Source organism: Onychostruthus taczanowskii, unplaced genomic scaffold (genome assembly GCF_017590055.1).
Source record: "Onychostruthus taczanowskii isolate IOZ18803 unplaced genomic scaffold, ASM1759005v1 scaffold16, whole genome shotgun sequence".
NCBI classification, from domain to species: Eukaryota; Metazoa; Chordata; class Aves; order Passeriformes; family Passeridae; genus Onychostruthus; species Onychostruthus taczanowskii.
The window spans coordinates 8,676,917-8,693,739 of NW_024498795.1; the positions used below are offsets into that span (position 1 = coordinate 8,676,917).

At 44.3% G+C, this 16,823-nt stretch overlaps 1 protein-coding gene across 1 annotated transcript in view; it reads right to left on the minus strand.

Moving 5' to 3' along the window:
- Nucleotides 1–1,452: 1,452 nt before the first annotated feature.
- The window catches only part of EMILIN2 (elastin microfibril interfacer 2), a 37,817-nt gene continuing 22,446 nt past the window's right edge, over nucleotides 1,453–16,823 (minus strand). The window contains exons 5-8 of the mRNA XM_041399353.1: nucleotides 15,496–15,819; nucleotides 14,883–14,921; nucleotides 8,520–8,657; nucleotides 1,453–7,935 (exon numbers count right to left, since the gene is read on the minus strand). Coding sequence (XP_041255287.1) covers nucleotides 7,598–7,935; nucleotides 8,520–8,657; nucleotides 14,883–14,921; nucleotides 15,496–15,819 — 839 coding nt within the window. The 3' untranslated portion in view covers nucleotides 1,453–7,597. The remainder of the gene's footprint in view (nucleotides 7,936–8,519; nucleotides 8,658–14,882; nucleotides 14,922–15,495; nucleotides 15,820–16,823) is intronic.

A 16,823-nucleotide genomic window follows, 5' to 3' on the forward strand; every position in this document is an offset into this window, starting at 1 on the left:
GCACATGGTAATATAAAATATCAGGTAACAGAGGCATGACTTGGGAATGTACAAGCTGCCTTGAAGAAAACGTTGTAAGTGCAGTTTAAGCGCTTGTAAATCTGCCCTAATTTGGAGTTTTATCCTATTTCAATCAAAGTTAACTTTTCCCTTTCAAGGCAAAAAGTATTGTCTTCCACAGTTGTTAAATGCCTTGAAGCAAATATTGTGAGACTGTCTTGGAAAAGGGGCCTCAAGCTTTCAGTAGAAATTAATTTTCCTGGTCTCTTGCTGCTCTTGGTAAATGCAACCAACTTGCAGCCTACATAGAAAACCGGACTGTTCAGTCAATTATGAGGGATCTGCATGAATGATGCTGTGCCTTTTGGTCTTTCTGTGGTATCATTGGTGTTACTGCAGGTGTTTTATCACCTCCTGTGTTCCTGCCAGGTTTCCCCCATGACCCTGCTGACATGCTGCATTTGTTCTTTTCACCAGTCTGCTCACTGCCAATCTTTCACACCTGGGTCCCACTGCATCCTTGGTGCTGCAGTGAGTGACTCTGCCAGTGCAGGTAACAGGAGGGTGATGTGTCCTATGTTTGCCATTTGAATCTGTTGCAAAAACTTTTCTGAGCTGGCATTGTTTCTTCTGTGTCCATCTTGCTGTAATGCACTCCTGCTAGGGTGGACTTGTTCTTGGCGGATGGATTTTTCTGTCTTCAGCAGCTGGCTTCGATGTGTAAAGAACAGAATCACTGTTTCCAGGAGCAGGCACTTCCTCTGTGCAGAACACCGTGCCTGGAGTTGTGTCATGCAGTTGTTGCACTGAGGACCTGCAGCCCTGCACTGTTGTGGAGGGAGGGGAAGTGTGTGTATGCTCCCACTTGCTGCCAGCTGAGCTCTCCTGCAGGGGTGAGCTGAGCACAGAGCCAGCTCAGCAGGGCTGTCTGGGCGATGTTCCCTGTGCTGTGTGCGCTCAGAGCTTTCACTGTTGGGCACAGCAAGGGTTTGTCAGGGTCTTCTGCCTGGCAGGGGTGGCCGCTCCTGTGCAATGTGTTTCCTAAGCAGTCCCTTGCTGCTTTTCCTCCTTTCCCTTGCCTTAATCAAACCCCCACTGGTGTTTCTGTCCCACTCAAGTGCTGGTGCACCTCGTGTTCTTCCTGGTCTTTAAGCCAACCTTTCCCTGCCCTCTCTTTTTAATTTGCCTTCCTACCTTGCTGGCCTCTAATCTTACATTCCCCACTTCTGATGATACTTCCTAGTGATCACAAGCAACAGCATGAGCCTAGAACTGGCTGAAGGGTGGGGCTGGAAGGGTTGTGAAAGGGACTGCTGCTGACCAGCAGTGCTCCTCAAGGCTCAGTTCCAGGGCCAGTTCAATATATTTATCAGTGGTCTGGATACAGAAGCCAAATGCTCCATTTGCAAGTTTGCTGACAATGTCAAACTGGGAGATGCTGTTCACTCTCAAGGGACAATGCCTTGCAGAGAGCTAGATCCTATCCATCCTATCCTAGATGGATATGAGTGCTGAGCAGCTCTGCTCTGCAATGTTGTCATGGTTTAGGAGTGATATTCCCCAATTCTGTATTCCCACTGAAATACCCCAGACCACTGAGCTTTCTCAGCCCTCCTCCAGCTCCCTCTCTTCCCCTGTGGAGGGCTGGAAATGACAGCTGGAGACACACAGAGCTAAAGATCACAAGTTGAGATAAGAACAATTTACTAGAAACAGCAGTGGATAAGGAACAGTAACAAGAGCAATAGGAACAGCAGAGCATACATTTCATATCCAGGTGCTCACCACTGCTGCAAAACTTAACCCTGTCCAAGCCAGAACCAGGACAAATGCAAAGGTCAGTGATTTGTAAAAATGAACAAAAAAGCAAACAAATTCCAAACAACTAACAACCCCCAAAGATCCCCAGACTAGTTTTATGGAATCTCTTGTGTCTACGGCAGCCAAGTGCACTCCCCACATGGCACTGGATGCTTCCTTTTCCCTGGAAGCCACCCTGGATTCCCCATGCTCTTGAACTTCAAGCTGCTTTGATACACCACAGAGAAGGGGGTCCTGCCAGGGCCATGGGAATGGCTGGCTGCCCACGCTCTCATTCACTGGGAAACACCCCATTCCAGCAGGATGGATGGAGGGGAGTGCAGCCCAGGAGTGCTCTGTGCAGCTGCTCAGCACTCCTGGGCATGGACAGCCCTTGCTCCATCTGCTTGTGAGGCAGGCACAGACTCGCTGCAGCAGTGGCAGGCTCAGCCCTGCAGATACCAGATCCTGCCCCTGTGGGCTCTGTCCTTGCCGTGCTGGAGGAGTGGAGGGGCCATCTCAGGATCCCCAAGCCTGTCAGTGTTTAAGAGGCATTAAAGACAAAGGACAATGCCTTTGACCAACGTGCTTTAAGCTTTTGTCCAGCACTGAACTGGTCAGGCACTTGGAGTAGGTGATTGCTGTAGGTCCCTTGCAACTGAACTACCATCTTTGCCAGAACAGGGCAGTGACTGAGCAACTAAGATGGACAAGAGCTGTGTTGGCAGAACTTCTATGTACTACAAAGTCTATGTAACACAGTGCTTGACACAGAATAATCATTTTAAATCTACGTGCAAGCTTGACTGAGAAGCCAGAAACTGCAGTTCTAAAGGCGGTGGAGAAGAGAACAAAAATCTTGGCTTAACAGTGCTGCTGTATTCCCTGGAAAGCCAAAGAGCATCAAGGCATTGCACAAGAGGTAGGCTTTATTTGGACATATCTGCAGTTGTTTTCTGTCACACAGTTTCTTCATGTTCCTGGATATTTCTCTTCCCCTTTGAGATAATTTTTATATATGCATGAATATATGTATAGACATGCACACCTAAAGCATACTTTGAAATGCACTCTTCTTTTTGCTGAAAAATGTTAGTAATGTTCCTTTTCTCACAATCAAGACAGCGAAATAAATGCCAAAACCTGCTTATGCAGTAACATGTTACAAGGTGTTGTTTGAAGTCTCCCATATAGAAAAAATTGGCAGAGCTGCTGTTCTGCACCCAAGTCTGCAGGGTACATTGCAAAAAGGTTATGTTGGCTGGAGCACAAGACTTATCTTGTGATGACAGGAGACTGCCCCCAGGTATTCCTGGTAGCTGGATAATTTGAACTCTGTGCCATTATCCAGAAGCAACCAGCAGCTGACCTGTACCTGCTAGCAGGTCTCGTGGAGTGCATATTCCTCCCATCTCCAAGCTGAGACCGTAAATGCATTTCTAATTTTATTGAAAGAGTCCCATAACCACTACCGGGCTGTACTACAAGGACTTAGCTAATCAGCAAACAATCACTTCCAAATGCATGCTGTGTTCTCAGGAAAGAGTTCAGTCCTGATTTGAATCTCCTGACTGTAGTTGGGGAACTCTTTACCTTGCATTCCCAGCACATTTCAAAGCTGCACGGGTTGGTGATGGGCATGTTGTTTCAAATTGCTTTCTTATGCTTTCCACCTACAGCTTGCTTGACTATTTTTAATTTTTCTTTTTGAGCCAGTTGGTTTCACCAGACCAACTAGAGTCTCAGTGACACTGTACAAGGTTGGTGCAACTAGCCTGGTGTACACTGAAAGAAAATGTGATAGAATACCACAGAAAGTCCTCATAGCTTTGAGTGTTCTCCAAGTGGACAGTAGAAAAATGTCTTCACTGTCTCTAGAGGTCTTAATAGCAAATTAAAATAACGAGGTAGATTTTTTTTTTACACTTTTTACAGTGAAAGTTGGCATTCCTGCTTTGCTGCAGTCTTTCCTGGGGATATGACTGATTTATATGTCACATTGGGGTTTTAGGATACACTTGCCATGTTTGGCCAGAGGCAAGTCTCTCTGGCTGTCAGCATGCTGGCTTGGCTTCAGATGTTCTGGCTGCTAAAGCCCTGCCTCTGGGAACTCACCTGTCTCACAAGTGATGCTGCCCTGGAGACTCATCAGGTTTGGATATTTGCAGTCCCTGAGGAACCACAGGGCCTCGTGCCTGGCTGAGGGACTGTCAGACACACATCTGCCTGTACAGCTTCAGCTGCAAGAAGGTGAGTTTCTTCCTTCTGAGTTTCTTCCTATTTTGATGTCAAATTAGAGCACTTGGCCCAACAGATACTGTATTGTCTAAGAGTCTTAAAATTCTCATGTATTGCATTACTAAACTACCTACAAAGCAGGTCTAAAGGGTAGCTCTGTGATCTGTGAAACAGGCACCAGTTCTGTCTTAGAGCTCCCACCTACTGGATTTTTTTAAGGCTTTCTCAGTTAACAGATGCTTCCTATTGGAGCTTGTGGATTCTCCTGGATGTGGCAGTCAAATCATAAACCCACAGTGAGAAATGCTCTTTCAGTGCAGGTCTTTCTGTATGCTGCTGCTGATTCTCACCAAAGATGTAAATGCTCTGTCAGCAGGCTCAGGTGTTCTGGAGCAGAGCTCTTGCTCCTTCCTTGAAGCTGGGCTGCTCTGTGTGGAGCCAACCCTTGTCAGGCCTATGAATGCATTTGTGCCTGAGTCTCTTCCAGCTCTTGCATTGTTAATATTTAATCGAAGCACTGACTGGAGCAGAGACAAACTCAGGTTTCATTCTCCATTTCCCTATTGATGGGCTGCATCCCTGTGGTTTTCCCAGGTGGGTGAATATTCCACCTTGTAAGCTCCAAGAAAGTAACCTCATTAGGAGGAACCAAACCACCTACCTTGATTACAGCAATTACCAAGGAAGTGCAAATTAAGGGTCAAATCCCTCTCAGCAAAGGTGGGACTCTTAGATAGAGGTTCCTTGTAAAAGGTCATAACTTTACCCACCGACACAGCTAGAGATGAATGGGAAGCTGCCCCCCAAAAGTCTAAAGGAGTCCTCAAAATAAGGTGCTGGGATTGCACCCTGCTGTGACACAGTTTAGGGAATGCCCTACAGCAGTGTACAAGTATCAGTTACGCTGCATTTTGAGTGCTTAAACTGTCCCAGCACAGGCAGCAGCACATCCTGTGTCTAAAAGGAAACTGGTGGAAGATGGCCCTGTCCCATTAGCAAAACTGGGCTTGTGAGGATTTGTGGGTTGGATTTAGGAATCTCCTGGAGCAGTTAGGTAATAATTAAATTATTGATAATAATTAAATAATTGATTTGCAACTCTTACCACTAAACTTGCACTGCTGATTCTTAAAAATTTCTCACTTGGAGGGAGGTGGAACAATAACGTTGTGTTTGCCAGCTAGGTCTCCCTAAGCACTCAGCTCATTTTGTTTGTTTCCATGAGTCATTTTTAGAACAGGCAACAATAATCTTGAGTCATACATAGTCTGGAGCCAGCTTCTTAGAGAACACAGCTTTCTCGAGGAGAGTGAAAAATATCCTGAAAGGAAAAGTGCTTCTCTGGCTTTTGTACGTAACAAGAAATTGTTATGTTTTTAAAACGAAGAAAAAGCGTATTAGACACTTGGATTTTAACAACACAGAAAACAACCCTTCCTGTCTGTCCCTACCATTCTGAGCCCTAGGAAGGCACGGGACAGAAAGGACAAAAGAAAGCTAAGCCCCCCTTGAACAAGCGTGCGGTTGCTGACTGCGTGGTAATGCACGGAACAGAAACACAGGCAGGGAAACGAGACGGAGGCGGCTCCTTCCATCAGCGCAAGTGCAAGGTCACTTACATCTTTGGCTACTGACCACCAGCTGCTCTGTCAGAAACAGCCTTCCTCCTAGGAACACAGCCAGCCCCAGCTTCTGCTTATCTCTGACACCGTCATTTCTGGAAATCAAGTGTCAAGAGATCTTCCCAAATCAGGTGCTTTAAAACTCCACTCACTGTTTCCTTCCTGTGCTCACAGCTGCCCCAGTGCAACCCTAGCTGCACTAGGACTGACTCAGAGGTCCTCTGTGGACAGAAAGTTGTTTTGTTTTTGGTTTTTTTTTTCCCTGCATTTCTTAAAGCAGTTCAGCTTCCAGGATGTGATAGTTTGTTGTGGGAAGGCCCCAACTCATTGCCTGGAAACATAGTTATTAGGGAGTATGTGTTCCAAAACTAAGTAACAAAAGCACAAGTCTTCATCTGACCTCCTCAGATGGGAAGGGCTTCAGCTAAATACAATATACTGCTTTACAGCACAGGGAGTTCTTCCCTCACCTAAAAAACTTGTTTGTTCTGAGGCTACAAACAGCTGTTCTGCATTTGTAATAAGGAAAATACAATACACAAACCACTATGATAAATACAGCTCTATGTGGCATGAACAGACTACTAAAAGGCCAGTTGATATAAAGAATGTACAAGAGACAAATATATGTACACGTGAAAAATGAATATACAGTTCTGCTCTCAGTTAAACATGGCTGGATTTCTTTTCAGCCACAGAAGTGATCAAAATGTTAACTCCTAAGAGCCAAAGCATCATTTTTAGTACTTCCACTGAGAAGTGGCTAGTGTGCAAAATAAAACCCTGCTGCCTCAGCTGTGTTTATCTGTTTAAGCTAAGAAAGCTGCTTTATCCACATAAACAGATGCTGAGTTTTGAAACAAACCTCACTCAAAAGCACCGATGCAGGAGGCTGTCACAACCACTCTGGCAGAGGCTTGGTTTGTGCATTTGGCAATATTGACTAATAATGTTATTTTCCTATATCAACCATTTTTTCTCTAATTTGTCTTCTACAATGCACCAAAGACAAAGACAAAAACTTCCCTTCTAATGCAAATACTGCTGGACTGCCAGAAACAAGCCCTGTAAATTTTTTTAAACTTTTCAAAATCACCGCTCTTCTAGCTAAGCAAAATTGATTCTGATTTTTCTGACCTGTTTTATTAATTTCCAGCAGCAAGCTTTAATCTCAGGAGCATCATGAATAACCAGTCATCTTTTTTACTCCATAAATAGACCAAAACTGTTCTAAATCTTTCAGTAGTACCAACTGCACCTTGCGTTCACATCTTCCCAGTGGAAAGCTGAGGCAAGTTTCTCCCTGTGCTGCTGCTTCTACATAACTGAGTCACACACACCTTGTCTCCTAGCACAGTGTTTGGCCCTTAAAGGCAAAAAAGAAAACTGATGCAGGTGAATATCATTTTGCTTTGCACCACCATGGTTTGCAATTGCACTGAACAAATTGATTATGCCAATGCACATTACTAAATATTACAAGGAATAAAAAGTCATCTACCGTATCCACCACAATTTCACTTTCTTGGCTCTGCTTTACTGAAAACATGAAAATAGCTGGCCACAACTGTAAACTTGAGCAAAGATGTAAACTTTGATACACTAGGGACAATTTGAAAAACTAGGGAAAAGATTGCAAAGGCAATTGACTAGGGAATAGCAGGAGCACAGTGGAGAAGTATCTATTGAGAACATACTTGTTGTTTAAACAGTTGTTCTACTTGTACAGATAAAGGGCTTGGGAAAGAGTTCATTTAGCTACAGAAATGTGTCTTTTGTAGCTACCTCTGGAAACAAGGGACAAGGAAAATGTTTCCTTATAGACTATAAACCCATCACTGAAATCAAATATATAAACTGAATATATTAAAGCTTTGAATTTTATTACACTTAATTTCTTCTGAATATCTTACCCTTCTCCCCTGTTCAAGGTAAACCTAAACATGAGAAATGGAAGGATAAAGGAGAACTCCACTAAACGTGGAGTACATTTCGTCAGAGTCTGTGTAGGCCAGTTTGCCTCCCGTTACAACGACGTTTACTTCGTCTCCTGCTTTGAGGTGAAGAACAAGGTGGAACGTCCCAGGACCACCACAGGTCTGTTTCCCCGAGTAGGGTTTGTGATACTCCAGCAGTTCCCTTCTGTAGCCAGCAGTGTGGAGCTGAGCCACGCTGGCGTTAGAGACGGACAGCACCGCTTCCACGTACTCATCCCTCTCCGGGGCCAGCACGGCGGTGATCAGGTAGCGCCCTTCAAACGGCGATGTGAAAATGCCTGCAGGAGAGAGACAACCTCTCAGTCACTCAAAACAGGGACACCTCACTGCCCTAAGCACAATGGCAAGCATAAAGCCACATGGGTCACACCACACTGCTCTGAACAGGCAACAAGGTCAGCCAGGGCAGGTGACCGACTGATCGGAGTCATGAAGGCACACCTAGCATTCTGTGCTTGAGAAGGAGGCAGCCCCCAGTTAGGGTCCTTGGGCAGGCAACATGAGAACTCCCTTTCCCTCTCCTCTCCCTCTCCTCTCCCCTCCTCACCACAGTGAAGTGGATGAGTAAGGAACCTCACCTCTGCTGCCTGGGCTCAGGTGGGCTGAGGAGCACTCCCAGCTGTGCTGGCAGGGCAGATGTAGAGGTGAGCTGTGCCTCAGCAGTACTGGGCAGTCGTGGAAAACCAGCCATGAAAGCATGTGCCTGCCCACACCCACAGGAAGCTTTTACCCCCATGTGTCTGGTTTAGATGGCCTGGCTTGGTTTGTTCAATGTACCAGCAAGGCCTGAGGTAACAGGGAACACTGGTAACCTGTGCTCCTGCCTGTCCAGCAGGGCTGTGGGTGCATTCCTTGGCTTTACCTGTGTCGGGGTTATAATAGTCCCCGTCATTCACAAGCACTTTGTTGAAGTGAACCACGCCGACGTCACTGGAGAAAGGCTTCTGTGTGAGCCCAGCAGAAAATGACACCAGAGAGGGCACAGCAGCAGTGGCAGGTCCTGAAATGGGTAACAACATGAGTCAGAATCACATCAGGATGATAACACAGCCTTGTCCCTATGATGCTTTATAATCCTCTGCCTGTTCCTGCACATACTCCGTGTGGACTAATCCTGCCAATTGCAGGATGCCAGAATTAGCAGAATATATATTGCTAGCCCAGGCTCCAGGTGTCTCACCTTAAAATTTACTGAGCACCATAAAGTTCCTGCCTTGGCCACAGGTTTTTTTTTTGTTTTTGGGTTTTTTTTGTTTGTTTGTTTGTTTTTGTTTGTTTGTTTGTTTTTTGTTTTGTTTTTTTTTCTGTTCTAAGGAAACAGTACATGGTTAGTAAATGCTGGCAGTGGAAATCCTACCACACTTCAGTTCAACAATGCTTCTGCCCAAGACCTTCTTCAGGACAGAGACTGCCTTTCAACATCTCCACTCTCCTCACTATCACAATGGCCATAGGAATGCTAAAGATTATAGCTCCTGCCAGCTTTCCTTGTCACGTTGAGAAGCTGTGCACAGCTTAAATCTCACACTTTCTCTGCCAAAGCCTAGTGAAAATGGCTATAAGAATATATAACATTTCTGTATTAATGCAAAGAGAACCCTTTGTCTCTCTCCAGCCCTTATGAGACTTTTCACTTTACAATTTTTTCTTCTTTTCTCAGCAGATCAAACTGACACTTAGGTACTTTATAGTGGCTATCCAGCTGCTAGATGAACACTGCTGTTAGAGTGAGATGGATGAAATATAATTTGGACAATTAAGACTAATTTTTACTTTTAACAGACTGCCTTAATATCAAGTGTTCAGTGCTCAGCCACTTATTAGTCCCATTCCAAATACCTTCCCTTTCAACATTTTCCTTAAGGCACTATACGCAATGCTAGAGTCAATTCTTGCTGCTTTGTCTGGGCAAGTAGCTAAACAACAAATGCCCTAGAGTTGTCCACAGCTGCTGTTTCACCCTGCTCCTTCTGCCTTCCTTAAAATTAACATTTGGCCTCTCCCTCTCAATCAGAGATGCCCATCAGCAACAAATGCTAAATTAATCAAATCCTGAATTGAAAGGACCCACAAGAACCACCTAAGTCCAACTTCTGGCCTTGCACAGGACATCCCAACAATCACACCTTGTGCCTGAGAGCATTGTCCAAACTCTTCTTCTGTCAGGCTTGGTGCTGTGACCAATTCCCTGGGGAGCCCATTGCAGTGCCTGCCCACCCTCTGGTAAAAACACTTTTCCTAAAATCCAATCTAATTCAGATGATATTGCTTTAAAATTGAAGTTTAAAAAGTCACATAACTTCCTCTAAAATGTGGATATACAAATGTTCTGCTAGCTAATGTTTTTCTGAATAACTCAGCCTGGGGGGTGGGGAGGAAAAGGCAAAGGGGAAGAAGACATGCCTACAACTTCAGAGCTGGCAGATAACTACATTGATTTCCCTCAGGGACTGGTAAGCAGCTGCCTCACATATCTTTGGAAATCTTCTTATTCAGCATTTTGTCTCAAGCTCAGAAGATAGACAGAAGCCCTTTTTCATCAGTCCTACCTGCCAGTGTGCCTGCAGGTGCTCCTGCAAGCTAAGATAAGGTTATTTGAAAGGACCAAAATTAATTGCAGGAAGCCTAGTTACTCAAACAGCTTCTGTAAAGCTCCACCACCTTAACACAATGCTACTTACACAGAAAGCTACTCTCAGCTTACCCTGAGACTAAAATTAACTGAAAACACACCTCAAATTGTTGGCTCACTCAAAAGGTTTCTTTCCCTTGCAGTAGCACAGCAAGATGGAGCAAACCACATGTTGCCTGCCCAGAAACACTGCCAGCTTTGGAGCAGCAACAGTCCTGTTTGGGTTGGTGTCATCTGAATAAAGGAGTGACTCCTGCCCTCGCTCTCCACAGCTTCCTTCAAGATTTTACTTCACTAATTGCTAGAATAGTTATTAGAAGTAACTATTTGTTGCTAAGCTGATGAAATTGCTTCAGATCTGCAGCTGAGTTTAGCACATCATATGTATCTACTCAAGGAGAAACCTTAAACCTGTCTAAATATCCTGTAGATCAGTTCAGGGGGTGATATAAGGACACATAGTAAAGATGCAGAGTGTCTGTGCTCTCCTCCCCTCTTCCCACCTTCTAGATGGAGTTGTGCCTGTTTGAAGTTTTCACAATTCTTACCAACACCTCAGTGCTTTTTCAAAAAGCACCATCTTCTCCTACATGTCCCCTCTTACAAGCACTTCTCTTCATGCAAAGATCAAAGTTCAGCTTCTTGAAGGAAGGTCCAGGCTTGGACGCTTACTTTCACTTAAGCAGTCAATATTATGGAAGTATAAACATAGAAAAAAAAATTAAAGCATTTTAAAGCTGTGAACCAGAGGCACAGCTCTGATGAAGAAACTGCGAGGCAGACAAAATCTTTCACAAAAGTTTCAACCATAGTTTTACTGCCTCTTTCGGGGGAGGAAAAAGCTCTTTTGACTTCAGATGCATTCAAGAAGGTGTCACTTGGGATATTACACATACAGATAAGCAGGAGCAGGTAAGTCTGTTCTTGGCAATCTATGCTACTGTAATGCATTCTGGGGAGTCAAAAAACCCCAGAAGATGCATGGGTGGCCCTTGTTAGGTTACATCTACTTCCACCCATCTGCTAGTTGTGCTCCTTGTTCCAAGCAGAGTTCATGCCTCCCACAGAGCCCAAGGGGCAGAAAGAAAGAAAAGGGGAAAAAAAAAGATCATTAAGAAAAACAAAACAGCACACAGCACAGGCATTTTCCATCAAGATGAAAGGAGAAAAAATAACAGTGTGACGGTGCTGCAGACAACTGCTCAGCAACTGGAATGAGGATTCTTCAAGAACTGACACAGGACAGAGAGTAAGTATGTCTATCATCTGTCTGTAGGCACTTATGATTCCCTTGGATACAGCAGAAGTGAAGAGGATTTGTCAGATTTCCTCTCACAAATGGTCAATACTCTTAAATCTAAATGAGGTCAAAGTGTGTAATTTCAGTTAGAGCAAATGGGACAAAAATACAATTTATCACTTCCCTGCCTATTTTTCTTTTTTTCAACTCTCCAATCTGACCTTAACATCTCATTTTCAGAAACATTCCTCCTGCCTATGGCTTGGCCATGCAGCACAGCACCACATTGATTTCCACGAGCCAGTGCTCAATGAAGCTGCTCTGCTAAATCACAGTGATTCTGATGTGGATGATATCTCGGTGTGTTATGAAGACACACATACTTTCCTGCTCAGTCTGTTAGTAACATCTGTCTGCTCTTACAATTCCATCCTTTCACACTGCAGCAAGAGAATATTGCTCCAGCACTTACCTACTGTTCCTTATACATAGCTAAGGAATCCAAAAAACAAAAATCAAGAAATGCTCTGGTACTGAAAAGATGCAAACCATGCCTCAGCATTCAAGAAAAGCATGAAAGTGGGCTACTTTAATCCCAGAAGACAGAATTGGAGCATTGGAGCCCTCAACTTCTTCCTGAGCAGTGCTTTTATGTAACAGAAGCTATTCAGAAACAGAAATGAAAGAGAGTACTCAGAAGGCCATTTTAATAGTACAAGCTTCTTATATTAGGAATTATAGTACAAGAAGGTCTGGTCATCTTTCAGATTTGAATTTAAGTACTACAAAAAGTACTGGGTGAAGACTGCCAAAGACATCACAAATGGTTGTCCAGAGCTAATTAAACAGTAAGGATTCCTTGATGGCTTTTTTACACATTAAGTTTCTCCTCCAATAAGCCAAAAATCTTCCCTTCCCCAGCTGTTAATTTGCCCAGCACTGTTAACAACTGAATTCTGTCCCAGAATGCTCTCTCTTCATCAGACACTGACAATTAGAAACACAGACTCAGCTGGACTGGGAAAGACCTCTGAGACCATCAAGTCCAGCCTATGACTGAACATCACCATGTCAACCATGGCGCCGAATGCCACATCCTGCCATTCCTTAAACACCTCCATGGACGGTGACTCCACCACCTCCCCGGGCAGTCCATTACAAAGTCTAACCACCCTTTCTGTGAAGAAACTCTTCCTAATGTCCAATCTAATCCTCCCCTGGCGCAGCTTGAGGCTGTGTTCTCTGCTCCTGTTGCTTGTCGCCGGGAGAAGAGGCCGGCCCCAGCTGCTACACGCTGCTTTCAGGGGGTTCTAGAGAGGGCTAAGGCCGGCCCTGAGCCTCCTTTTCTCCAGGATAAACACCCCCAGCCCCCTCAGCTGTTCCTCACAGGACTTGTGCTCCAGACTCTTCCCCATCTTCACTGCCCTTCTCTGGACACGTTCCAGCACCTCAATGTCCTTCCTGGATTGAGGGGCCCAGAACTAGACACAGCACTTGAGGTGTGGCCTCCCCAGTGCCAAATACTGGGAAAGAATCACTTCCCTAGTCCTGCTGGCCACGCTATTTGTGATAGAGGCCAGGATGTCATTGGCCTTCTTGGCCCCCTGGGCACACCCTGGCTCATGTTCAGCCATGCTGACCAGCACCCTCAGGTCCTTTTCCTCTGGGCAGCTTTCCAGTGACTCTGCCCCCAGCCTGTAGCACTGCAGCAGGTTATTGTGGCCAAAGTGCAGGACCTGGTAGCTGGTCATGTTGAACCTCATCCAATTGTCCTCAGCCCACCAATCCAACCAGTCCAGATGAGGGACAGTGGGTGTAAATGCTCTGACTCCACAAAACAGCTTTTGGTACCACCCTTATCTCTCTGTTTTCTGACTGTCTGCCATTGAGGTCTGCAAGGCACACTGTGGAAATTTTAAGGACAGACCAGCAGGAATATCTTGTATTTAGATAGGTATTCAGTGGCATGGATCAGGAAAATGAACTCCTTGGTCAAGCCCACCTCCCTCTGGATCCCAGGGTGGTAACTGTTCCACCAACACGTTCCACCAAGCAGCAGATGGGCACACTCTTGCCTTGTCCTGCCTTTTCAACACTTCTAACATCCACCTACTGTTCCACACAGTTTTAGCATAAACCTATTAAAATACTGCTCTCTATAAATTGCAATGGCAAGAAACCCCCAGGAAATCCATTTATCACAGAAATCTAGACATCTATATTGGCTTTGCTGGCATCAAGATAAATTAATGTTTCTTTACTTCTTATCCTTTTCCAGAAACCTCATCTATCGCTGCCTGTTCTTACCACCACAATCCTCAAATGCAAAAAGACTGCTTTAAGGCTATGATGGAATTTTAATTAGCAGGTATAAATATCAAAATGAGAGCATGAACTCTTTACAATTCTTTTTTTGTCAGTCCCCAGACCATTCTACATGAAGTGTATTCGTGATTTTGTTATGGCCATCAAACTAAGTCCTGGGGCAGTAGGTTTTTGAATTCCATAAAGCCCTAATGTTTTACTTCCATCTATTGCCCATATTTCGTCAAACAAATTTAGGTGAAATAACTTTTTTTGAAGAGGATGTGGAAATACTTTGATCAAGGATACCATTCCCCAGGGTTTGATAATATCTTGAGTATGAGACTGCACTGCTGACAGCACCCAATCAACATATTTATCTAGGCCAACCAGCACGTCCCACATAAATTTTATACCTGTTCATCATACAAAATCTTAAATAAATTGTAATATTAACAATTTTTAAAAAAAGCAGCACAGCAAACCAAGAAAAGTGAATTTTGAATAATTTTAATCAGTGGTTGTCAGTGGCAGCACTTCTACTTTCACTGAAGTCAGAACTTGAGCCCTGGTGACTGTAACAAAGCCCAAGAGAAACTCTCCCAAGAGGAGAACAACCTCATGCACTAGGGTAAGATGCCAGCAGTTATTCAAGATCTTAGTCTTGGCCTTATTCATGTTTTATTAAACAAATAATAAAATCATCATAAATATTCTTTTGTCATTTAGAAGGCATACAGAAAGGTGCACACTGACATTAGCTAGAAAATACAACTCTCTGTATTTAAAAAAAAAACACACAGTGAAGTAATTAGCAAGAACCCAAAATGATTTTTCAAAACCTAACTCCTCTCCCCACCTCCATGTTTTCAAAAGATACAGGTTATGTTTTAATGCTTAGGTCTAGCAAAAATCAATCAGATTTTCCTCAATGCTAGACTTAAGTACTAAAAATTAACACTTTTTTTTTCTCTCAGTCATGACCTTCCAGGGACTGAAATAAATGTTAAGAACCCATATGAAACATTTCTAGGACGCAATTGCCTTACCTTGTGAATCTGTGGTAGAATGAGATGACTTTGGATATCCTACAAAGGAAAAGAAATATGTGTGACTCAGTACACAGCAGAGCACATTATGACCAAATATCACTGCAGTGCTCTAGAAAGCATCCCTGGTTACTGAAGAGCAACCTACCAAAACAGCTATTAAATAGTGTCTCCTATGAAATGCTCAATTATTGTTAAACTGGGGTGGTCATGGCAAAGAGAACCAAGTTATTACTCCGATGCACTAAATCCACTGCAAGCATAATGGAAAGAAAAAAAGAAATTAAGTTTCCCTAGTGGCAAAGACTGCTGTAGTTACCAGGGATTTTACATCATCTCTGTTGACCTCATGCTTTGTGCATCCTTGGAAATGCAGCAAAACTGGCACTGAATGAGTTTCCCCTACTTCTGCAGCCAGCTGGAGGCTGCAGAGGTCCATTCACAAATCATCTCTGCTGTAAACCCATTCCCAACAGCAACAGCCTCAGTGGGTGTCCACGAAAGGCCAAAAGGGGGCTGGTAAAGCACAGCAGATCTCAGTGCCACCTCTCCAGCAAGACCTGACACATGCATTGCGCTCAGGAGCGATGCACTCCCAGCTTGGTTCTCTCACCTGGTGCTCCAGCATACCCTTCAGCAATGGGCATGGTACTCTGGCCAGCCTGGCCATCCGCACTCCTAAGACGCCCTCTCCCAGACATTAAAACCGTGCCAGGAGGTCCTGCCTCCCCAGTCTCCAGGATGATGCCGGTTGTTCCAGGCAGAAGTGGCACAACTGCTGACCCTGGCAGGGCTGGGCGTGGAGGAGGTCTCAGCTGTGGTGGGAGGAGAGGGATCCTCTGTCGCGGGGGCTGTATCCTGGGTCGTGATGGCAGCAGGGATATGCCAGGCTGGGGCTGCACGGGTGGCCTCGGCTGCTGTGCTACTTCTGGTCGCCCTTTGACGTGATGAAGGGGAGGAAAAATACAAAATTATTTGCCTAAAATAGAATATAAGCTTGCATGGTTTTGCATAATAAATACTACGAAATAAAACAGGACTCAGTTGAAGGCCACCTGTTCCCTGAGACCCAAGACTGCGCTGGCTAAATGCCGTTCCACTCCTGAAGTATCACAGACTCCACTCTTTACTCCCTGTGTGGCACAGGGAAAGGAATGAAGACAGCCTGGAGACAGGACAAGCAGCAATCAAATAACCTATGAACATTCATTCAATTGTTACACCAGCTTGGTCTTTCTGTACCAAACAGGCAGAGTATCACACTTATTCCCAGCAGTACCTTCATTCCAGAGTGCTCTCTGTATCTCTCTCTCTCTCCTTTCACTTCAGTTCTCAGCCCCTCACACCCACTGCGCTTGCTTTCAACTCTCTACTCTTAGCATAAGGCTGTCCCTTTAGCATAATCATAAGAAAGTTAACCACAGCAAAAAACATCAGTAAATGAACATGACTTTTAAGAGTTTTTATCCCTTACTTTAAAAAGTAATGAACTTAAACATCCTAATACTTCCACTACTAATATTTTCTGACAATAAAGGCAGAACTCAAAGATATAATCTACCAGAAAATTCTTTATTGTTTAAATAGAAGAGATACCATTAAAAAACTTTTCCACTGGGGCAGCCAACCCATATGACATCAGGGCTGAACAGCGCTGACATGGTTCCATTTGTGTATGTTCTAAGCCCTTTATAGGAATTCTGGTTTATTCATAAAAATGAAGTCCTAGATGCAATGCCTTCCCAAGCGTAAAGCTGAATTACATTTACACTAAGAATAGAAATTTACAAATGTGTGGATTTTAGCAGATGCAATGACAGCTTCTACACAGAAGAAGAAGTAGGTGAAGAAGAATTTCTCCATGCTAAATTAAACATCAGCATAGGTTACTTTGGTTGCATTTTGAGACTAAAACATGTCTTTAGGTGCGGGGATGGATGT